This window comes from Numida meleagris, chromosome 1, assembly GCF_002078875.1.
Source record: "Numida meleagris isolate 19003 breed g44 Domestic line chromosome 1, NumMel1.0, whole genome shotgun sequence".
Taxonomy (NCBI): Eukaryota; Metazoa; Chordata; class Aves; order Galliformes; family Numididae; genus Numida; species Numida meleagris.
This window is the reverse complement of record NC_034409.1, coordinates 75,936,882-75,959,930: the sequence shown is the minus strand read 5'-3', so window position 1 is coordinate 75,959,930 and position 23,049 is coordinate 75,936,882. Positions and strand designations below refer to the sequence as shown.

The 23,049-nt window shown below is 47.2% G+C and overlaps 1 protein-coding gene across 10 annotated transcripts; it reads right to left on the bottom strand.

Annotated features, from left to right (window-relative positions):
• CHD4 (chromodomain helicase DNA binding protein 4) lies at positions 86–21,666 on the bottom strand. 10 transcript variants are annotated; one of them, XM_021396490.1, is made up of 40 exons: positions 21,587–21,666; positions 20,578–20,738; positions 18,477–18,604; positions 18,100–18,291; positions 17,615–17,733; positions 16,950–17,191; positions 16,740–16,867; positions 16,485–16,620; positions 15,850–16,031; positions 15,479–15,718; positions 14,449–14,652; positions 14,143–14,348; positions 13,730–13,861; positions 13,337–13,433; positions 12,776–12,967; positions 12,476–12,676; positions 11,393–11,530; positions 8,666–8,787; positions 8,374–8,547; positions 7,905–8,046; positions 7,350–7,481; positions 7,139–7,256; positions 6,802–6,926; positions 6,273–6,510; positions 5,932–6,104; positions 5,589–5,769; positions 5,402–5,512; positions 5,150–5,238; positions 4,936–5,069; positions 4,542–4,686; positions 4,193–4,358; positions 3,721–3,830; positions 3,412–3,544; positions 3,079–3,156; positions 2,819–2,956; positions 2,610–2,718; positions 2,167–2,299; positions 1,059–1,254; positions 756–931; positions 86–655 (listed from the first exon to the last, which is right to left on the bottom strand). In XM_021396490.1, exons 2-40 carry the CDS (start codon positions 20,672–20,674, stop codon positions 638–640), a joined length of 5,775 nt encoding a protein of 1,924 aa, XP_021252165.1. In that variant the 5' UTR covers positions 20,675–20,738; positions 21,587–21,666; the 3' UTR covers positions 86–637. The 10 variants fall into 10 exon arrangements, with proteins under 10 accessions (XP_021252165.1, XP_021252138.1, XP_021252144.1 ...); XM_021396463.1 differs by having other exon boundaries at positions 788–931; XM_021396469.1 differs by having other exon boundaries at positions 788–931; positions 3,412–3,541.

The window sequence follows — 23,049 nt, the reverse complement described above, 5'->3', positions numbered from 1 at the left end:
GCACAGAGAGCTCATTCACACTTAGGGAAAATCCAGCTCCTGTGGCAGCAGTGGAGCAAGGTTCAAGGGAAACAACAAAGTAAAATACAAGGAAACTTTATTTTTCAGTTCTACCAAGATTTTGCTCTGCTTTTGTCCTTTTGTTTTGTGTTGGTTTTTTTTTTCTTTTTTCCAAGCTGCTTAATTAGTGGACAAGTCCAGTCAGTTTCTGTATTAAAAAGGATCTTGATGGAGGTAGCTTTGTCTCTGTCCTGGCTTCTGCTTGATCTCGCCTGTGCAGTCACCTCGGTAAACAAACCCAAAATAAAATTAGAAAACTGAAAATCTGGAATTCCAGGCGGAGGCAGCGAGCAACGCAGCCAGGTTCTCCATGTAACAGACATGGCACCGTGGCCTTCAGTCACTATGTACAGAGTCCATCATCCATCCATCCCCCTCTCTCCTAAGCACACTCCTCGCTCCAGCGGGCTGGCTGCCGTGGAAGGAGGTTCTCCTCCTCCCAGAGACTTGCACAGCAGCTTCCACAGAGGGAAACAGCACCCAGTCAGGAATGTCAGGCAGAGGGGCAGTGTGAAGGGGTGGGGTGGGGAGGGTCACTTCGGCTTGGCCAAAAGATTGACAGCACTGGGCTGAAGACTCACTGCTGCTGGGCCACCTGTAGGGCAAGAGAACAGCCGCTAGACTCCATTGTATGGGGGCTATTTCCCCACATAGCCCCGAGAGACCCCCGCCTGCAAAGCAGGGAGGGCACATACTTGTTGGGGAGGGGGCGGTGGAGGGGGCTCACTGCTGCGGTTGGCCAGCCTGCTGAGGATGTTGCGTTCTGACATCTGCAGGCGCACTGCCACCGGTGGGATACGGGCAATAGTGGCAGGCAAGCGCGTCACATCTGCCTTCATGTCACTCAGAAGCTCCTCCAGCTGCTTCAGAACTAGAAGAGAAAGGGGCATGTATTCAGGGGAGGGAAAGGAAAAAAAAAAAAGGCACCACACATGGGATAAGACCAGAGGGGGCAGTGATGCTCAACACATCCACTCTTGCTTAGCCCGTAGCATCACCTTTGTGCAGCACAGCGTTGGCAGGCTTATTCCCAGCCATTGACTCCTTGGATAGATGCTGGTGACTCTCAGCCAGGCACTCCACCTCTGCGAAACGCGTGTTCAGAGCCATGGAGGGATGAGAGGGGTCTTCTGACATATTCAGATAGGCAGCTCGCCGCAACTGCTCCTCAATCACCAGTGCCTGCTCCAGGAGCTGCGAGAGGGAGCAGTCATGAGTCTTCCAGCAGTTGCCTGAAAAAGCAGCCTGCTTGCACATCCCCCCACCCCCACCACACAGTCTCTTCCTGATCTAGTTGTTGGCTGCCACAAGGTGAGATCCTGAACCTCCTTTCACAAGCTTCTGTTTGGCTTGGTCTAAATATCAAGACACAATAAAGAGCTCCATTAAGCCAGGCTCGGTATACAAGAAAACCAGGCTATGACCAGTCTAAAATGAGGGCTGTGAACGGATTCCTATTCCTCTGTCTTCCTAAATGCTGTTTTTTTTTTTGAACCTGAGAAGTGTCCTACGCTACTTATAGGAAGAATTTCAGAAGAAACACTGTTTAACACATCAGAGACCTCTGAAGAAACCAGTCTGAATTCTATTGCAGCAGAGCTGATCAGCCAAACTACATTACATTCATGTTTAGTTCCAAGATTTAGAATGACATGGCCTAACGTGGGTTGGTCTTAGCTTCCAGAGCTAAATCATGGTCTCTCCCAAGTACATTTAGACAGCCTGAAAGCTACTGTTTCACCAGTTCACCACTAAACCATGTTCTTGAGTTCTCCATAGACATATAGAATGGTTTGCAGTACAGCAAGCAGAAGCTGCAATGGAAACAGCCACTTGAAGTCTCCTGCATGCCAGTTGCTGAAGAAACATTTGGAGAGAGAACACAGTCAAGCACCCGCAGCACCACTTCTAAAGAAAAGAATATTATCACAAAACTACTGCCTAACTTCGACAAAGATTCAGTTTGAGAGGGAAAAAAGCACTGCAGAAGCCTTCACTTTTAGTGGAAAAAAAGTGTCAGAACAGCAACCTCAGCAAGACAACCATCATGTTCTTGAAGGCTCATTTTGCTGAAAGGCACTTGTCACACTGAAGGTGGCACCTTACCTTGAATCTCCTTGCCAAGAATTTGTTCTTTATTTCCAGGAAGTTACCCCTGTTCATCTCACCCTTGAAGGGTTCGTTGAGGATGGCGTAACGAGGATCATTCTGAATATCTTGCCAACGGGCATAGCCATGACTGAGATGGGATGAGCTCAGGCAAACAAAGGCAGTGAGAACATGGGAATACACAGTCCAGGCAGACACAGTTCCCAAGAGGGGTAGGGAAAGGGGGCACAAAGAGGGGAGGAACAGGAGCCAAGAAAGAGGAATGAGAACCATTTCCTGCTAGGTCTTAACTACGTTGCCATTAAAACCTCCTCCCACCATTTCTTTCACTCTGCTGAATGATAAAAGCACTCTCATTGAATGTGAGGCCAAAAACAGTCACCTTCACAGCAAGATTTTGAGCGCAAAGGGAGAGAACTGGTTTCTCAGGGTAAGGATACTTGATAATTCCAGCAAGCAGCCAGTAGTCATGACGCCGGTGCCAGATCTCATATGTCTTCTTTGTGACAGTTGCAGCCCGCTCTTCGTTCTGCCAGAGGGAGTGTAATTCTGGAAAGGCAAGATACACAAAAAACAACCCTGAAAGTTACCTCTTGAACAAGAACGGGGGAATATAAATAAGTCAAAATACAAAAAAAATTTCACATACCTGTGAAGCCACCATCAGCTATATTGAACATGAACCTTTGCTTTACTGCCTTTTTGTGCCTTTCATCTACTGACTCCTTCAGCATCTCTCCATTCTGCAGCATCACCACATCTCTCTTATCATCATCCTTTTTCTCATCTGTACACACAGGAAGTCATTAGAAAGAACATGGCAGATACCACAGCAAGTTGGACCCACAAGGAGTCCTCGCAGGAGAGGGAGTCAGGAAGGAGGTCAGGAATGGAATTATCACAACTCACCTTTCTCATCCAAGGTGATTATAGGGGGTTCAGAGGTATTCTCAATAGGTGCTCTGTCTTCCACTTTCTCCACATCAGCTGCAAGAGAGAAAGGGAGTTTAAGATATAACTGGTGAGTCCAAGGTCTTGTTCCTCAATCAGTGAAATTTAACAGTGTTCCCTGATCCCCTGTTCAAAGTCTTGGAACAGCTCCCACCAATTATCTACACTTATGTCTGCTTCTACGGGGTGAAGAACCAAGGCGAAGAAGATGCAGCTTTAGGAAGATATTTGCGTTTTGCTTTTTGTTCAGTTGTTTGCGTTCAAGGTACTAGACAACCTCTCTAGGGGTACCTTTGCTTTCCACTTCCATTGGCTCATCTGTTCTTTCCTTCGCCTCTGGTTCTTCTTTCTTCTCATCTGCTTCTGTGGAGTTCACTGGAGATTTTGCTTCCTGTGGTGTTGTCTCTGCAGGCTGGGCACACTGCTAAGGATAGATCAATGAGTAGTGAAACAAAGCAGTGTATACAAACAAGACAGTCAAATCAGTTTGGAAAAAAAGATGCACAGAACTGTTACATCAATTGTGAGAACACAAGGAGAATCATCTCTAAGTAGAGACATTTGCAACTGTAAGAGACAAACTAGGATCTCAATACCCACCTCCATAGGGACCTCTGTTTCATTAGCAGAGGCACCAAGTTCTTTCTCTGGTTCAGCAGACTCTCCTTGTTCCTTGTTACTGGCTCCTTCTTCTACTTTTACTCCCTCTTCTGTGTATTCCCCATCCCAGAGCAGCACACCAGATAAAAGGAGAGAAGCCATCAGTGAAGTGTTTCCCTCACTGTAACCAAGCACATATCTCCTTTGCTCCTGGAGATTACGCCCATTCAAATGGGAACAACATCGCTCAAGATGAACCCACAGATTTCCTACCAACCACAAACACGAGGTGTTTATTCTCACTGATGTCCTCTCCTGCCTTTAAGGGTTTGCAAATATCTTTGGCAACCCTCCTAATATGAGAGGGTAAGTTGATCTGTGTCCACCCCCAGACCCCACCACCACAACTCCGGTGAGGGGAAGAGCCAGGATGAGGTCAGGACACAGGACTGCGCAAGGGGGAAGCTCTTACCAGGAGGAGGGACAGGGGCAGGTGTATTTGGCTGAGTATCCCCTGGTGTCGAAGGAGTTGGTGTTTTGGGAGAAGGTGAGCTTGGCTGAGAAAGTTTCTTGTTCTCCTCTATCTCTGCCAGTTCTGGCATACTCCAGCGGCCATTCACATGCTCAAATTCCTGCACCTGCATGAGAGGGAGAGAAGGATGTATCACTGGAGGAGCCATATAAACCCTCATCCTCAAACCAGAAGTTACAGATCGCTCAACACAAATAAGTGAAGAAGAGAGAACTCTCTAACTCAGCACCTCAGTGACTAGAGAAGTTGTACAGAGAGGGAAGGCTACATTACTCTGCCATGCACCCACCTTTTTGCGTATAAGTGACATCACCCCAATGCGAGTAAGGACATGCTGTCGAGAAAGACCTTCCCGTGGGACCCCATCTGCAAACGTCTCTGCACCATCAGCTCCAGGTTCACATAAATGGCGCATGAACAGTGAGACATAGGCCCTGGCATGGGTAAGAGACAAGCAGTTAGATAAAAAAAATACTGCCCAGGAAGGAGCAAACAGCCCTGGAGGTTTTCAAGAAAAGGACAGCGTGACACTTTGGAACTTGGTTAATGGGCACAGTGGTGACAGGCCAACAGCTGGACTAGATGATCTTAGCAGTCTCTTCCAACCTTAATGATTCTATATTCTAGGATTCCTCAAAGGGTCTAGATGTTGTCCATCTTCTATTCCTGTCTAATGTACTTACTTGAACTCTTTCTCTGACTTGCCACGGAGGTCCCGAACAAGCCACTGAGTGGTGAATGCATCCTGAGGTGGCATTCCATAGCGCATGATAGCATTGAGAAAGGCTTTTCTCTGGCGGGCATTGAAACCCAAGACCTAGAACAAGAGAAAGAAAGATACGGGAAGAGCCATACAGAAGTAGCTTGAATGCAAAGGTCTATCCTGGCACTACTTACCTCAATGTTCCCTCCCACACGGGCAAGTAAAGGAGGCAGGGGCTTATCCTTATCATTTCTCAGGCCTTTGCGGCTAGGCCGACGAGCTGCTGAAGAAAGAAATGCAGCTGAGGAGACAATGCACAGCACACTGTTGTGTAAATACTGCCCTTACAGAAGGGCACCACAAAGTGTACCAAGCATCCAAATCAAGTCCCAGATGTCTTCACACAGAGAAAGTGAACCAGGAACTCTGGCTTCACCAGGGCTTACCTTCAGATCTCTCATCAAAGTCCTCATCTCCTTCTTCAGAAGCAACTGAGTAGTCTGACTGATTATCTGACTGGTCATCTTGCCAGTCTGAAAGAAAAACAGCACGTGAGCCTGAGACACTACTCCGTTACTCTTCCAGTAACACATACTTACACCCACTTCCCCCCAAGTTCCCCCAGATTTGTACCTCTATCCTCCTGTGAGCCGTCATTGTAATTAACTTGCTTGCGAATTCGTTTGCCCTTGCCCAGATTCCTAGCTAGATCCTCCTGTTGCTGCTCATAATGGTGGCGGAGCAGTTTCTCCCAGTAATCGGGATCCACTGATTCCTCCTGCTTAATAATCTCCCGTTCCACTTCTTCCTCCTCCTGCCACACAGAGGTAAAAAAAAAAAAAAAAGAATTAGGAACCCTATGTTCCAAATCGCAATGTGTTTGAGCAGATGTATGCCTACTTGCCCTTAGAAGCAACAGAGCTTAACTGAACATCAGTCAGCAGAAGACTCTAGTTGATCTACACCTCATACTCACCCCCATCTCCTCTTCACGAACCACATACTGGGCCACTTTGAAAGAGCTGAGATACTCATTCATGCCCTGAAGTTCCGTATCTTCTGTTTCATCCTGGTTCCGATCCAACAGACGCTCAATCGCTTTGTCATCATAGTGGATAACACTGCTATCCTCACCTTCTTTGTTATCCCCTGAGGAAGTAAGCATAGACATTTGTCACATGGATCTTAAGGGACCAGGAAAGGATACAGCACCCAGACCTCTTTGTAGAGCTATGATGAGCACTGTGATTGTAGTTTCTCGCTAAAATACAGATCAAGTCCTCCCCACCTCCTTCAGTACCACTTTCAGGCACTCACCCCCCTCAGTAGCCTCATCCTTGAAGAGCTCTTCAGTGCCAAATTTGAGAATGTCATCAAGTTCCTGTTTGGACATGGAGCCTGTCTTGGAGCCCAACCCTGGTCTCACTACCAGATGAGTTAGCATCATTTTCTTCTTGGCCACTTGAGTGATGCGCTCCTCCACTGAGGCTCTTGTCACAAAGCGATAAATCATTACCTTCTTGTTCTGTCCAATTCTATGTGCACGGCTGAAGGCCTAGAAAAGAGATGTGCTCAGAACAGTCTGAAGCCACCCAAGCACTAGTCTGCTACTCCCCATCTACCTCCACAGAAGTTCCCTAGTTGCCTTCATATTTGTTCTTAACATTAGTTAACGCGAGCCTTGGAAGAACACTCCACTTGTTTACTTCCCACCTTTACCCATCCTCACTGCTCTAATTTTGCATGTTTCTAGAAGGAAGTCACAAATTCCTTCACTACTCCTGACATGTTCACAACCCCTCTTCCTCACGAGGGCTCCATAGGGAGTGATCTCACTCAAACTCACCTGGATATCATTGTGCGGGTTCCAGTCTGAATCATAAATAATCACAGTATCTGCTGTGGCCAAGTTAATACCAAGACCCCCAGCTCGAGTTGAAAGCAGAAAGCAGAACTGCTGAGCACCAGGAGCTTGGATAAAAAGAGATAACAAAAGTAATCAAGGAAGAGTACATCACTCAAACAAGGATTTTTCCTTGACCCACACAACCTCAGGAGAATCACTACTAATTTAAGATCCCAGGATAGCAATGGAAGACAGGCTACATACAATCCCATACTGATCACTACGCACATACAAGACAACCATTTTCATCTTGTATGCCAAGTAGGAGAATCCTTACCATTAAAGCGATCAATAGCCTCTTGACGCATGTTTCCTGTGATGCCTCCATCAATCCGCTCATATTTGTACCCTTCATGTTCCAGAAAGTCTTCCAGAAGGTCTAACATTTTAGTCATCTGCGTATCAAAAATCACCACAAAAGAAAGTGAGGGACAAGGAGACACCAGATCAACATGCTCCCTTCCTCAGGGACAGAACTTCCCGCATACCTGAGAGAATATGAGCACTCTGTGACCTCCTTCCTTGAGATTCTTTAACATCTTCTGGAGCAGCAACAACTTTCCAGATGCTCGAATAAGAGCACTACCATCATACATGCCATTTGGCATTTTTGGAGCTTCCTGAAAATAAAGAGAGTGAGGGGTGGGAAAGAAAACTGTTTGAAAACATATAGCTTGACATTAGATCTTTGCTGTCTTCATCAGAAGCTGACTCATTCAATTAGGCACAATGCATAGCACTGCTCATACAAAACAGTGTTACCCCATGCATTTTCTCACACAGTTTGTCTCCCAGATCTCATCTTCTTAATTCAGTCCCTACTCTGCCTCCACCATTCTGCACAGATCACAAGATAACGCCAACTTGTCAAAAAATAAAAAGATACTGGAGAAGGAAGACTTCCAGTATACAAGGTTAACAAAGAAAAACAGAAAAATAGACAGAAGAACAGAAAAGGGAATCCCCCCAAACTTCACAGAGAGCTCAATGGCTCCCCAGTAGCAGCCAGCTGGGAACTTGTTCATGTTAGCAACAGGACATACCATAGCAGCCACAGGGAAGAGGTAGGGGTGGTTACAGCACTTCTTCAGATCCATAACAACATTGAGTAAGGAAACTTGGTTACCACCACCACGTGCGTTCAGTGCCTCAAAGTTCCTTGTCAAAATATACTTATAGTATTTCCTGAAAATAAAGAAAACAGAAAACCACAACTCAGACACCCCTCATGAGAACGACTAACTTACACTTGCTAACGTCTGAACAGTTCCTGGCATTACCTGTCAGCTACCTAGACTGCTCTGCCAATGGCAGAGAGTTACTATCCCTTTTATCCCTCTACATCAGAGCACAAGATTATTCCTCCCCTCTGCGCCAACACAAAATCTTCCTCCTATCCACTGTGCAGGAAGCCCTACAGTGGGGACAAATCTACTTCAACATCCTCTTCAGAACTGCAGAACAAAACAACAGTAGTTCAACAGCTGGTGATCCCTCCATCCTCACACTCACTTCTGCATGGGGCTCAACTCCACTCTGACAATGAGCTCAGTCTTAGACGGCATGTTCTTGAAAACATCAGCTTTGAGGCGCCTCAGCATGTGTGGGCCCAGCATGTCATGCAGCTTCTTGATCTGATCTTCCTTGGCAATATCCGCAAACTCTTCTAAGAAGCCCTCCAAGTTACTGTGGAGAAACAGACAGTAAGCAAAAGCCACTAAAGAAAAAGTAACAAAAAAAACCCCAAGGGGATAGGAGTGACAAGACAGGCAAGTTTGGCCTGGATTTGCACTGCAAGACTTACTGGAATCTCTCTGGTGTCAGGAAGTTCAGCAGGTGGAACAGTTCTTCCAGGTTGTTCTGCAGGGGAGTTCCTGTAAGCAGCAGCTTATGCTGGAGGGAATAACCATTCAGCACACGAAAGAACTGGAAAGTAGATAGCAGAAAAGGAATGGGAAGGAAAAAACACAGAGGCTTAGAAGTCAGTTACAGTCCTACTAAAAAAAATCTTAAAAATCAACCAACAAGCTATAGTTTGATTTAGATTCCCATAAGCTGTTTGGACAAGAGCTCCTAGTAGTTGCCATTCCAATCTGCATCACTAGACTGATCTCATTCGGATCACTGTTCTGCATAATTCAAACAGGACTGTGACAAGTCCTACAAGTCATCAGGTGCTAAAAGGTTTCCTTTGTTTTTTTTTTTTTTTAAGTTACAAGCTTTCAAAACCACCGATCATTTCCAGATTGCTATACTATGTACTTTTTCCCTCCTAAATTAGCATTCTACTTTTTTTTTTTACTTCTCTGCCTCAAGACTTCTAGAAATAACTAAGTCACTCTTCCTATTCATATCAATCCTGGCAGCATTCCAGAGTTCTGAACAAACAGAGGAGAAAGAGCCAAGGGTTTGCCAATATATCTTTGAAGTAATTTGTGCTAGTTTTCACAGCAATGAAGTAATTCTAGACAGAGCTAGTGAGCAGTTAAGGTACTGAACTGAAAAGCACAAGTATACCATGTTCACTAGCACAAATGACAATAAAGTAGTTACTTATTTATTAACTTATTTTATACTTAACATGATACATGCCAAACTGAATGAGTAGCTTCTATGTAGGTTACTCCAAAAGTAATGCCTCCTATTTATTTCCGTGGAAACTACAACAGATACAAAGAGCACAACAACATTATTTTACAGAGCAAATTCTCAGCTACAAAACACTGTTTTTCAACTTAGTCAGCACCATTAGCTATGCATTTTCACCAGTGATGAACAGAAGCCTGCATTCCACGCTCATAAAAATCTGCACCAGCTGTACATGGCTGTCCAGAATGTGGCTTGTCTTCAACTTCACTGTCACCACTGCTGAAACGTGCCACACACTGCCCCACTGTACTCACATCAACTGTTTGGCCTGCATAAACATTCAGCAAGAATCAATGGATGTCAATCCATTTTGTCCACATGGAGGAATTCAGCAACCTTTGCTTCATATGCACTTTCATGTCAGGTGCCATTTTGTCAGACTGCTCCCCTGCTTCCATCCGTCACACAAAATCTAACAATAATGGTAGAAGATTCAACCTCTACTGTCATATCACCAAGACCCACCCATCTCTGATGTCATGGGCCAACATAATAAAATCGGAGGCATTACTTTTGGAGCAGATCTCATACTAGATGACAAACAAAATTAAAATAAATATACTACCACTTATCTTGGTTATCATACCAGAAGGATCTCTTCTAGTGCCTTCCATTAGGATTGCTCTCTATGTAGTTATAGCCAACAACATTATCATCTTGGAATAAAATATGGGAATTACTCATTGTAACTGTAAAAAACACTCTTTGGCAGGTTAACCAACACTGTCTGTCAAGAGCTGTCTTGCATACAAATACCTAAAGCTGTCCTTAAGGGATACAAAACTGCTCTAGAAAAAGGGAGATTTAACAGTCTTGGTGGATAACCAATTGTTACTTAGTCATAGTGTAACATTAAGCCTTTATATCCTCTTTCCATTCATGAACATAAATATGAACACTAAGCGTTCATTACTGTTTCCAATAATTCCAATTCTAAGCACAGAATGGCATCCAATCTTAGTGCCTACAGTAAAAATATCTCAAAACTGGACTGCAAGTGCAGCTGATAAGAGATATCACAAGATACCCCATTCAGATAAGAAGAACTCAAGTGACGTTTTCTCTTCCCCACTCCCCTCCGGCCCTACACAAAGAGGCAACTTAGTCTTACAATCTGCAAGAAACTACAAAACCAGATTTCCATTAACAGTTGCTTTTAGTGTACTAAGCCCTAGAACCTGGCTGAAGACAGACAAATCAATACAGATTTAAAGCACAAGAGCTTAGGGAGGGGTTGGATTAAGAAGGTACAGTCAATTCTCCTGAATTAAAACAAGCCTGGTTAAGGTGCAGCCTCATATGAAAGCAGCTGTATGGCTTTCAGCACTTACCCAGGCATTGTTAAACACTCCTGCCCACTTCTCCCATTTCTACAACATCTAATTAGCTCTGCTACAGAGATAGATGAATGCAGAGGGCAAGACTGCTCTGGAAGCAGAATAATTGCAATCCATGTAGCTTTTTTATACTCAATATGATAAACTCTTCCAGAACAGAGGTGATCCAGATGTACGTTCTACTTCCAGAGAAGCCCGTTTCTAAGAATGGCAGTGCCCAGGCTTTTCTGTTTTCTAGTATACACCAATTACCTATTCACCCAGAGAGGAAGTTGTTTTTACTAATGAGATGTAAAAGTGAAGCTGTTACCAAAGATAACCCATTAGCCAAATGAAAGGTTTTTCTCTTCTATTTAAAATGATGGTTGTTCCTCTCCTACCCCCCCCCCCCCCCCAAAAAAAAAAAAGCATTAAATTTGCTACTGAACACATGACTAAGAGCTGGAAGACAAACTCACTTGTTCAGGACCAGCTATTTAATCTTCTGAATGCTTTCTGCAACATATGTAATGCTTATACACCTTATTACCTATGCTTTCCTGTACCTTAGACTGATTGTTTTTCAGTCGATGAGCTTCATCTACAATGAGACATGCCCAGTCAATAGATCCCAATATGGCCATATCAATTGTGATCAACTCATAGGAAGTAAGAAGGACATGGAACTTTACAGCAGCCTCCTTCTGCAAAGAAAGAGGAAAACACAGTAATAACATACAGGAATGTCACGGGACAAAGGAGATGAAGAGTCTTTCCATCAAGTTGTCCCAGAAAAAGCCAGAGCCAAACAGAACATCAAACCATTTTTCATACCCATAGTTCCCTGTCACAAGATTCAAAATACTACCCAACACATTCTAGTTTTTCAACCTCTTATTACTTATTTTTACACATGTAAGTCTCCTCAACCCCTTGCTTCTTCAGTATAGTTACCAGATCTCATAACAAAATTAAGCAGCAAATAGAGGCATGTTATGGAAAGAGATCAGGAATAGAGTGTCCCATCAAAAAGCTAATTCTTAGAGGATAAATAGTTTATCAAGGAACAAATAAGTTACTGTCAATAGTTCCTGCAAGTAAATTAAGGGAAAGCAAGCACTTGTATTTAATCCCACAGAGAAAATTTTAGTTCCTGCCATTTTTTCTTTTTCTTTTTTTTTTTTAAACTATGAAGACTGAAGTTCTATTAAAAAATACCTACATCAGGTCTATATCATTCCTACTTGGGCACAGAATGCAGCTTCTTTGATGTCTAGATATAGTCTCATTATCAGCCAGTTCCTCATAGAGAGATAAAGAAGAGGCAAATTTATGCAGGCTGGCAATTCTGTAGGAAGTACGACGCACAACTTGACAGATTAAGCAGAAAAACAAAGGGACTTGCCTCTGGTCAGTATTGCCTTCGCTGATTCCCTTTTTCTCCAGTACTGTAACAGTTTAGACTGCTAGGAATGTTTAAAGCAGTCTACAGTAGGAGCCTAACAAAATACCCACTAGACATCAGTTTGCAGTTATTTCCCCTTGGAAACAGAAATATTATCAGCTCTAACTTGAATCTTGGCTGCTGAAAGCCATTCTAGTGTATCTCTTCTTCCTGTTCAGGCTTGCATTACAGCAGAGTTCCGTACCTTCATTCTGGATGCTTTTTTGCCTCCACGTATGGCATTATCCTCAAAAGTAAACTCATTCTCACGGATGATTGCCCGACTGTCTTTGTCCCCAACGTAGGTCACCACATACATATCTGGTGCCCACATCTCAAATTCTCGTTCCCAGTTGATGATCGTGGAGAGGGGGGCACTCACCAAGAAGGGTCCCTTCGAGTGGCCCTATGAACAGAATCAGTTAAACGCATTAGATGCTGCCTGAGTGAGTGGATGCATTCATCTCCCTGGGTAGCATTCTCCTAGTGACATTCTGCCTCTCACCTCTTTGTATAAGGAATACAGGAACACAGCTGTCTGCACAGTCTTTCCCAGACCCATTTCATCAGCTAAGATTGTATCTGTGCCCTGGGCCCAAGAGAATCGCAGCCAGTTCAGCCCTTCCAGTTGGTAAGGATGCAAGGTTCCCCCTGTTACGTCAAGGTACTCCGGCTGCCGGTCATACTTCACTGTTGGCTACAGTGGAAAGAAGGAAGAGTTGAGATCATTTACCTTAGCTGTGGAACTACCAAGATTCCTTCCCCAATCACTCATTCTCTACTGTAGATGACATTCCACAGAAATCTGATTAATCCTTGTACCAAATCTCTACCAAAAGGCCAAAAAGTGTCCAAACACTCCAACCAAGAGTCAGCCAGTCTCCTCCCAATGGACAAGGTGGGTCTTACTCTGAAGGTTCTATAACCCATTCACTTTTTGGGCCAGGAAGAAATTGTAAGCCATGCGCTTCACACCGTTCAGTTCCCTATTTACCCCACAAGCCCCAACCCCACACAAAATAACCAGTAATATCAGATGGTGCCTAAGCAGTAAACAGCAACTTACATCTACTGTGGGAGTTTCAGGGGGCCTTTCTAGTTTCCGCATCTTCACTTTCTTTAGCTTCTTACCAGGCCTTCCTTCTTCACCCCTCATGAGCTCCCTATGAGGAGACAGTGCCGTGAATACAAAAATGGAACAGCTTTTTTTTTAACAGACCAAGGGAAAACTGTTGCCAAGAATCGTGGGCAAACCAGGCAATTCAAATACACTCAAGAGAACAGAGCTGGAAACTTCATGAACTGGTGGAGACATAAGGTCTCTGACCAAAGGAATAAGGAGTCAGCAACAAGAAGATGCTTCTTTGCTATCTCCATACATTCAGCCAGTGCTAGGTACTGACACACTCAAATACCTTCTTCTCAAGGGAAAAGAACACTACCTTGATATTTCTCATACCTGTGATTCCAGTAGGCTTGCTTGTAAAGGTCATAATCTTGGATATCCACATCCTCGCTTTCCCACGATGCCTGGTCATAGGGTAGGTCTCTCCATTTAATCAAATAGTGGACATTCCCCTTCTTATCCACACTGAGGGGAAAAAACAGTAAGTCTTAAGCATAGCGAGAAGATCACATCTACTCATTCTATTCAAATGGGAAAGAAGAAAAGGATCCCTTAAAGAAGCAACAGAAACAACAGTATTTGTCATATAAACAGAACTCCCACTTTTTCCCCTCAGTTAAGATACACTTTGGTTCATCAGCTCTCTCAGCCCTATATATAGATATTGTTAACAACTTCCCTGCTCTTCCACTGGAACAGGTATTTTGATGAGAGAAACACAAGACCATCTTTGCTTCTTCCCCTACCTATGATTAAGAATTCTATGGATCATCATCCACTCTGGTTTGATCCCATATCGATAGAAGCGCTCCTCCATTTCAGCATATTTGGGATCCTTGTTTTTTCTCTTACGACTTTTCTCCTCTTCCCCTCCAAAGTCCCCTGAAGGTGGCTCATCCATATCATTCTTGCGTTGGTAATTTCGAAACATGACCTGACAGTGCAGCTCCAGCTGGAGTTGGGACAGAAAGTTAGATTGCAAGAATCTCTCTCCAGCTATCCACAGAAATAACTAACCACCCTTAAGACAGGGTTAAGAGCCTTTAACTCACCTGCAACTCTGACACCCAAGAGCAGTGCCAGTAGGACATGCCCTGCCATTTGACGAAGAACTGTCTTTCAGGTCGACCTTCTAGAGGCTTAGGGGGAGGAGCATTAGGATCTGCATCAGGTGGACGTGGTGGTGCAGGACCAACTGGGGGCTGACCCCATTTCCAGATCAAGATCTTCTGAACCTTTCCTTTCAGAGCTGGGCACTGAAAAGGTAGAGAGCTTGTCACATCAGACTGAAAGCATTCTAACCTCAAGTGCTGAGGAGCAGAGACTGTATGAAGAGTCACAGTTCTCTCATTAGAAGCTTTAAGACACAGGTGGGATTTGCTCTTCGGGCTTGGAAACATTAATTCTTTTATTTCTAGCGCTTCTGAGCTTTTTCTAGTTTCTTTTTTTTTTTTTTTTCCAGGACTGGCAAATACCAAGCTGAATTCAGTCTCTAAATTTAGTTGTCTCTCCAGGGTCCCAAAAATTCAGTCCACCCAACTAGAACTCCAATGAATACAGAGAATGTTTTCCTGTAAAACCATCAGTCCAGCACAAGGCCTGAAGCAGACTGCATTTTGTTCGTTATCTTAGAAGTCCTTATCACTTAATGAATGCATCTAACTCAATTTAAAACACTTCATTTCAATAACATCTCATAAGTGTGAAATTTCCCCCAACCACCAACTAAGAAAGGGCTTGGCATTACAGAGACTGCAGCACAAAAGCCATTTGACTCGTTGGTTTAAAATATTTTAAGTGCTGAGTTTTCTTGCATTCATACCATTGCTTCTACATACAAATACAGTCCAAGAAAATTGACCTTTAGCATGGTTGTAAGCCCATTCTTCCTGCTCTCCAGCAAAAAGAAAAAGCAACCAAGCTGCAAGGCACAATCCAGCCACAGACAACCAGGCCTCAGTAAACAAAAAAATGCAACAGTCTTCTCTAAGGACTTAACATTTCCAGGAAGATGTGATATCAAATAGAATTAGATCTATCCTTTCTCTTAGCAACAGGACAATAGTACTAGCAGAAACTCACAGTGCAGCGAGGACACAGCCACTCCCCATTGGGAATCTCTGGCAATGGGGGATTCAGGCAGTGGATGTGATAGGATGAAGGACATGCATCACAGCACAGCAGCTCTCCTCCATCCTTGCAGACTCTACAGAACTCCATATGGTGGTCGTCTTCCTCTTCAGCATCCCCCACAACATCTTCCAGGATCTCTTCACCTTCAGAGTTATCCTCCTTTGCTTCCCACTGAATGCCCTCTTTTTCCTACAGGAGCAAGAAATCAGAAAAGTCAAACTGACACATTCATGACTTCATTCATGACAGAGCATCATTAAGTCATTCCACCTCCCCCCTTTCAAGATCGTTTGCACAGTTTGGGATGATCCAGTACTCACACAGTGCGGGCAGCTCCATTTGCCCTCTGGGGCTTTCTCCATGTCTGGGTCCAGGCAAACCATGTGGTAGGCACGAGGACAGGTGTCACACAGTATGATTTCTCCTCCCTGCTGGCACACCTCACAGTAGTCCTGGTGATCAGTCTCATAGCCATCCACAGCCACCGTGGAGTCCTCCTCACCTGCAAAGGGTGAAGAGGAGTTATTGCAGTACAAGGCACAGATAAAGGCTTTCTATGGCAAGGAAGGGTACTCCCTCAGTACCAACAGCCTATGTACTTGTTGTTACATAGTTGTTACTATTATAACAACTATATAGTTACAGACAGAATTCAAAACTTTAAGTGTACTCATGCAGTAAACAGGGCAGGGAGGTCCCTTTGGGCCTCCTTCCACTCATGAAATTAAAGGCGTAGCTTAGGCCAGGAAAACTCAGCACTGTATCTGTTCCTCTACCAAGATGAAAGATTTCCTGAGCACCTTTTCCTTATTAGAAATAGTATCGGGTTGTTCCTCCATTAATTTTCCCCCCTCAAGTATGCTGTTAAGCATCCAAATGCTATGCTACAGACATTCCTCTCATCTCTCTACCCACTTAACTGCAATTCCGTCTCCAGCTGACAATGGAGCAATACCTTTCTTTTTCTTTTTTCCAGCTTTGAGTTTTTTACGACTGCGGCTGCTGCGACTTGTAGATCCATCCGAAACAGAGTAGCTGTTGATACTGGCATCGTCAAAGTCTGACTCCACATCCAGGTCATCATCTTCACTCTGAAGTAGGTAAGAAGGAAGCCATGCTGTTCAGCCATGCATGCTGCGGACAGCAATCACGCACAGATCCCAGCATTCCTAGCATGCCATCAGAATGTCAAGGAAGGAGGGTCACTTACCGATGACCTTTTACGCTTGGAACCAAATCCACCCAGTTTGATTTTCAAAGGTGCCACTTTCTTTGTTTTAGGTTTCTTAATATCAGGAATACGAGGACTGCCCTTTGGCTTCCGCCGGGCATTGGGTCCTGGGAACAGAGAAGCCTGTGAGTCAGAAGGACCAATGTCTCGACACCACTCACTAACACCCTGTCAGATTTTTCATCTCACCTTTGCCTTCCTTTGTCTTGGCCTTCCTGAGCGGCACATCTACAGGGGGCTGTGGCAGCACAGCATCCACATTTGTCACCATACTCTCCACTACTGCAACAGCTGCAGCTGCAGCAGCTGCCACGGATGCACCTGAACTTCCCTTGAAGGGGTTATTTGTGCTAAACTCCCTCCATTTGGCTCCCAGTACCATCATCATCTTCGACACAGCTATTTTAGGATTCTTGGCTGCAATAAGCGGTCTGCGTACAGTTAAGGAAAAGAAGAGTTACCAAAACAGCTTGAAGTTTCTTCCTCCCACCCTCATCAGCCCTTCTCTCTCAAATGACATTCCTTTCTAGTCTCCAGTCTCAACAGCCAACGAATCTCTACTTCCATCCTTCACACAGCATGGACGCAAATGCTCTGCAACTTGGGAAGCAAAATGGAATTAAGCATATTAGGGAAGAAAGTGGACTGAGAGCAAGGACTTGCATCATCTTGATTGCTGAAAACAAGATATGTGGATCAATTATTTTAGTGTTGCTTCGGGTTTTTGTTCTAGGTGTGAAGCTAGCATCCCCAACTTGTCCTGAGGTTCCAAAAATTGAGAAACCTAGTTCTTCTCCCCCTCCTTTTTTCTCCTTCTTCAAAGTCCTTCCAAATGCTACAGACTTGCAATTCACCTGACAAACTGGCTGAAAGCTTTGTAGTTGGTGAGAGTGCGGTAATCCTCCTCTGTGAAGATATGATCAATATCCTCCATGCCCCAGTCCTCCAGGAGCTGAGCAGATGACTTTGGCTCCTGTGCAAAGAGAATAATGGCCACTTTGAGCAAAAGCACACATTCCAGAAGAGAGAGCTTCCACACATCTACATCACACATACATCTTCCATCTACAGATGACCCAGTGGGTCAAGACTGGGGGATTTCCACCAGCCACTCTCCACTTCTCACTACCACAGGACACAGCGTCATCAGAACATCAGAGGCAGGAAAAATCATTTGCATTGAAGGTGCGCAACACGGGAAATAGTCAGGTCAGGCAGTTTAGAGGAAGAAGAGACTGAGCTGTTCCCACTCCATGCACTGTCACAGAGACTTCTGATCCCCCACATCAGATACATGAAACCAAGGAACAAGCAATAAGGCGGCAGGGTAGCTTCTCACCTTGGAATCATCATCTTCTTCCTCCTCCTCTTCTTCCTCCTTGCGCTTTGCTTTGCTTTTCTTTTCCTTCTTTGGCCCTAATTTCTTCTTTTTCTTCTTCCCAGGAGTGTAATCACTGCCCTCACTGTCAGAGCGCAGAACCTCCTCTTCTTCCTCCACAAACTCATTGCCCTCACCAGAACTGTCCCCAAGCTGGGGAAGGAGGGAGAGAGAAGATCAGGCAGCTGTGAGAAAATACCCTGGATAAGCACTAAATGCCACACTTCCCAAGCTCTAGAGGATTCATACAGAGGACTGCTGTCATAGGGCAACAACAAAGCAAGCCCCCTCATCCCAGCCATATTTTAGAGTATGATCTGAGGTATCCTTTCCCTCACCTCCTTCTTCTGACGCTTGCTAAGTTTGGGCACTTTGGGTTCCTTTAGCTTCTTGGGTTTCTTCTTCTTTTTGATTTTGAGTGTCTCAGCCTCTGACAGAAGCTCTTCTTCTGGCTCTTCTTCATGCTCTGGAGGGAAAGAGGCAACATCTCACTCAAACCTCATCTGTGCGCTATAGCCCAGCCCACTTCTCTCAGATATCACACAATCTGTCTACTTCTTCCTACATACTTATAAACATGGAAGTGTTTGCTTAACCTGTTACAGTTCATACCTCATTACTGTTTGCAACGCTTATTTACTAGTTAATCATATGGCAACTTACTACCATACACCCTTTCCTCCTTCCAACAAGGCCCACTTCCACAATATTCCTTCTCCAAGCAGAGCTGCTCTTAGGGACCAGAAATTTGCCCTAACTGGACAAAAAGAGAAAAGGGCAGAGTAGATTGCCATACCTAAAGGAATTAAAACAGGGAGTACATTCAGCGAGTATGTTTGAGAACCTGAAGATAACATTTCAGTCCTCTAGAATAAAAAAGTATCTAACTTCCTTTCACCAGAACAGAGCATCCTACAGCTTACAGACATAAAAATACATTCAAAATACAGTCCAGCAAGCCATTACTTGTCCTCCATAGGTACGCTGCTACTTAGCAACTCAATTCTAATCCAGACTTGACATAGCTTTCTCTCCACCCCTTCCCTCTATGTCAGCAGCTAGCAAGCAAGCAAGCTCCCAGTGCAGGGGGAAGCAGCCAACTCCCCACCACCATCGCTTCCATCTGTGCCCCTACCTCTCCCAACCCCAGGGGCAGCCAGGCAACCCTTTCCTTTGTGGCAGGCTCTGAGAGCAGCCCAGCCATTCGCTCTCCCCTGCCGCCCCGCCCATCACACACAGCCAGAGTCACTCCTTCTCCCTCCAAGGGAAAATGGCCTCCTGACCACAGGAGCTGGGCAGGATGGAGGAAGCCACAGGTCAGGGAGCTGCAGCAGGCAGATGAAGCGGTAGAAGTAGAGCTCTTGGAATTTGGGGTCCTGCAGTCTTGCCACAGTGCCAACTAATTAGCAAGTCTTCGCTCACACAGTCCTGCAACACCAGCTCCTATGGGAATTCCACATCTTCCTCTCCAGCTAGTTCTGATTCAGAGCCTCTCTAGTATTCCACCCATCCAATACTTTCCCTAAAGCTCTCAAGTCTGCAGCGATTTTAACAGTTTTTTTCTTCCAACAAGATTTTCCTCACAAGGCTTAATGACCATCTCCCCTCTACCTAAGAGGTACCAAATGCAGCTAGAGTCAAAACTCTAGAAAAAAAGCCAAGCAAACAAAACAAGCCAAGCCTTTGACATCATTTTGCCTATCCGCTTGCAACATTTTCTCATCTGATACTACAACACTGCAACAGACATGGCTTGGTGGGAAAACTTAAACTTGTCTTACAGACCAGCACATCAGGATACATATGATTTCTTTTTGCAAGGAAGCAGAGAAGGCAGATGTTGATGGCTTACTCTGTGCACACATCAATAACATCCAAAACAGAAGAGTACCCAGGGCTCTAACTCCAGTCTCATGCAGATGAGGATGCAAGCCAAAGGGACAAGGCAAGGTACAAAGACTACCAGAAAAGCAAAGGTGAGTAGGCAGTATAGAAAACGAGCCACTAGAAGCCTCAATAATTGGGTGTGGTGAAGAAAAAGTGGGTCATGCAACAGCCCAGGGCAGTTTGCTCTGGACAGCAGCAAGCCTGAGATCCCAGATGAAGCAGCCAGACATCCTCCCCTTTCACATACACAGCCCCCCTTCCCAACCCCCAGTTAAGGAAATATGAAACTCACAGGCATTTTGGTCAAAACTAGACACACTGCTGACCCCTCACACCTCCCCAAAGCACAAGCCCCTGACAATCTGTGATGTCTCGGAACAAAGTCTGCTCCACCTGACACAAAGCCGTGAGCCTAGGATTCCAACAGTAAAAATCAAAAATATGCTAACTCCTAGTCAAAGTGACATTCCTCCATGGAGCATCTATTTCACGTATCCAGCCCGAGGACAATGTTACCCCACCTCACATGCGTGCCCCGCAGGCTCTCAATACCTTGATGCTGGGGGATAGCATTGTTCAACAGAATCTCCATCTCGTCGTCATCACTGCCCCCCGAACACGGTGACGGAGATCCAATGCCTGATGCCATATCCTCTGAACCAGGGGAGGCCTGGGCTCACAGGAGGTGCCACCTTCTGCCAGTGAAGCCGGTACTTCAATGAAAAGAACCAAGAGAAAGTTATAGCAGATGCAAAACCCGATTTCCCAAGCAATAGTGCAACCAAGAGGATCCTTGACAGAAAGCTTAGATAGCGACTTCATTGCATGGGAAGCTGACGGCTAACAGGCACGCTGGCAGCAGGTACCACATCAGAGTTGTGTGGAAGCAGGCTTTAAGACAGCAGACGTTAAACTGAGTCAGCAACTCATCCCTTGCACGGAACCAAAACAGCTGTCCTATAGGAAAATCCTCCTGCCTCCCGCAGCCGGTGCCAGACCGGAACGAGCGCCCCAGGTTATTTCTACCTTGGCCTGGGAGAAGGCAGGGAAGGGAGCCGGCCTTCCCACAGGGACCTTGAGCCGCCCGGTGCGCCGTCAGGGCGGCGGCCAGCGGTCCCGCACCGCGGCGGAGCCCTCCCGCACGAACTTGGCGGTCCGCCCGCCGCGCTGCCCCCGGGACCCGCACAAAAGGCCCCACGGACGCTCCCCCGCCCGGAGCAAAGCGGGGCTGCAGGGCGGGGGACGACTCGGCGGGGGCACGGTCCCCGCCGGGCGGGGGCGCGGGGCGGGGCCGGGAAACTCCGGCTGGCGGGCGGCGCGGGGCCGCTTCTCCCCAGGGCCGGGCGGTAGGGCCGGGCCCGCCGCTCGCCGGGGCCGCGCCGGGAGGCGGGGCGGGGAGCGTCCCGCGGCCGCCGCGCAGGGGACGGCGCGGTCCCGGGGTGAGGCGCGGCCGCGGAGCGGGCGGGGGAAGGGGTGCCGGCGAGACCCCGCGGGGCTGCGGGCGTTCCGCGAGAGACGGCGAGGAGGCTGCGCCCGCCCTCATTCCCACCCGGATCCTCACCCGGCTCCAGGCGGCAGCTCCGCTCCGCCGCCACCGCCGCTGAAGGGAAAATGGCTCCGGACCCGGCACCGCCTCTTAAAGGGGAAAAAAAAAAAAAAAAAAAAAAAAAAAAAAAACCGTCAGGCTCCGCCCCGCTCCCGCCTCCATCCCATAATATGCCCCGCGACCCTGGCAACGGGCCCCGCCCCCGTATCCCCGGCAACACCCCCCCCCAGCCGAGGCATCCCATAATACTCACTCTCCCCTCAGAACTTCCCACTCGCCGCCCGACCCAGCATCCCATAATACTCGCCCCCCCCCGATCGGGAACATCCCATAATACTCCCCACCTCTAACCCCTCGCTTCGGCATCCCATAATACCCGCGCCAGACCGGGTGCCCCCCGCGGCGCGGCCCTCCCCCGCACGCGCCGCTGCCCCCTCCCGCCACGGGCACCTCCCCGGGGGTTCGGGCCGCGGATCCCCCCCAACATCCCATAATAGTCACACCCCGGGCACGCATCCCATAATAGTTATCCCCTCCCCCTGCGCGGGCAGGCATCCCATAATAGTCGCCGGGAGCCACCGGCCAGCCTGCCATCCCATAATACCCGCGGCCGCCCTCCGCGGGGTTCCGCCACCACCCCGCCCGCCCGCCCGCCGCGGGACGGGCCCTCGGGGCCGCGCGCACGGGGACCGGCGGCACCGCCCTGCCCTCGGCGGGCACCGCAGGACCACAGCTCGCCAGGGTCCGCCTCTCCCAGGTGTCCGAGCCTCGGCGCCTGTCTCACACGGGGCACAGCCCCCTAGGTGAAACAGCCACCAGCTGCTGCAGTGAGCGTGCGTGGGTCCCACGGTGACCTCTGCCACTGCCCCACCGTATGTTGGGGCCGTTCACACGAGGCGCCCACCAAGGTAGCACTGATACCCAGCCATAAAGCCGTCCCTATCCTAAAGGAACGTGGGGCATCCCCGCTCCATACCCTGCTGCTGCCCTGCACCTGGCACCGTCACTTCACGTGGACACCAGCAGCCCACGCGCACAAGCACACCTTAATTGCGTACACATCGCTGTGCCACTAACGGTCACCCTGTGGCACTGCCTGCCCCGCGGCTCCTCCGTTACCTCCACAGGCACACAGCCCTGCCCGCCTCACCCCGTGAGCACAGGGGTTGTCAGTGACCGCCGGCCCCTCCCCTGGAGCACCGCTGCAGCACCCCGAGCTGCCCATGCACATAGCCACCCCACAACAGCCGTTCCTCCACGCGCAGACGGGCTGGCATGGTGAAGCCTAACTGCATTACCCTCCTTCCTGTGCTTATAGAGCCCTGCCATAGAACCCTGCCTACGGAGCCCTCTGCCCTCCTGCCTTATGCATGTTCCGCCCTGGCCTCTGTCCCTTCGCTTGCATTGCATTGATGCTGTTAGTTCTCTCAGCCCTACGGAGGACAGGCAGCAGGAAAGGGCTGTGCTGTGCTGTGCAC

Excerpts from the sequence above, each read along its gene's own strand:
- CHD4 (XM_021396463.1), bottom strand. The coding sequence starts at position 20,674 with ATGGCATCAGGCATTGGATCTCCGTCACCGTGTTCGGGGGGCAGTGAT. Across the intron at positions 13,862-14,142 it reads CATAGAATTCTTAATCATAG|TGTGGATAAGAAGGGGAATG; the intron begins GTAGGGGAAGAA and ends TTTTCCCCTCAG. Across the intron at positions 2,719-2,818 it reads AGCTGATGGTGGCTTCACAG|AATTACACTCCCTCTGGCAG; the intron begins GTATGTGAAATT and ends TTGCCTTTCCAG.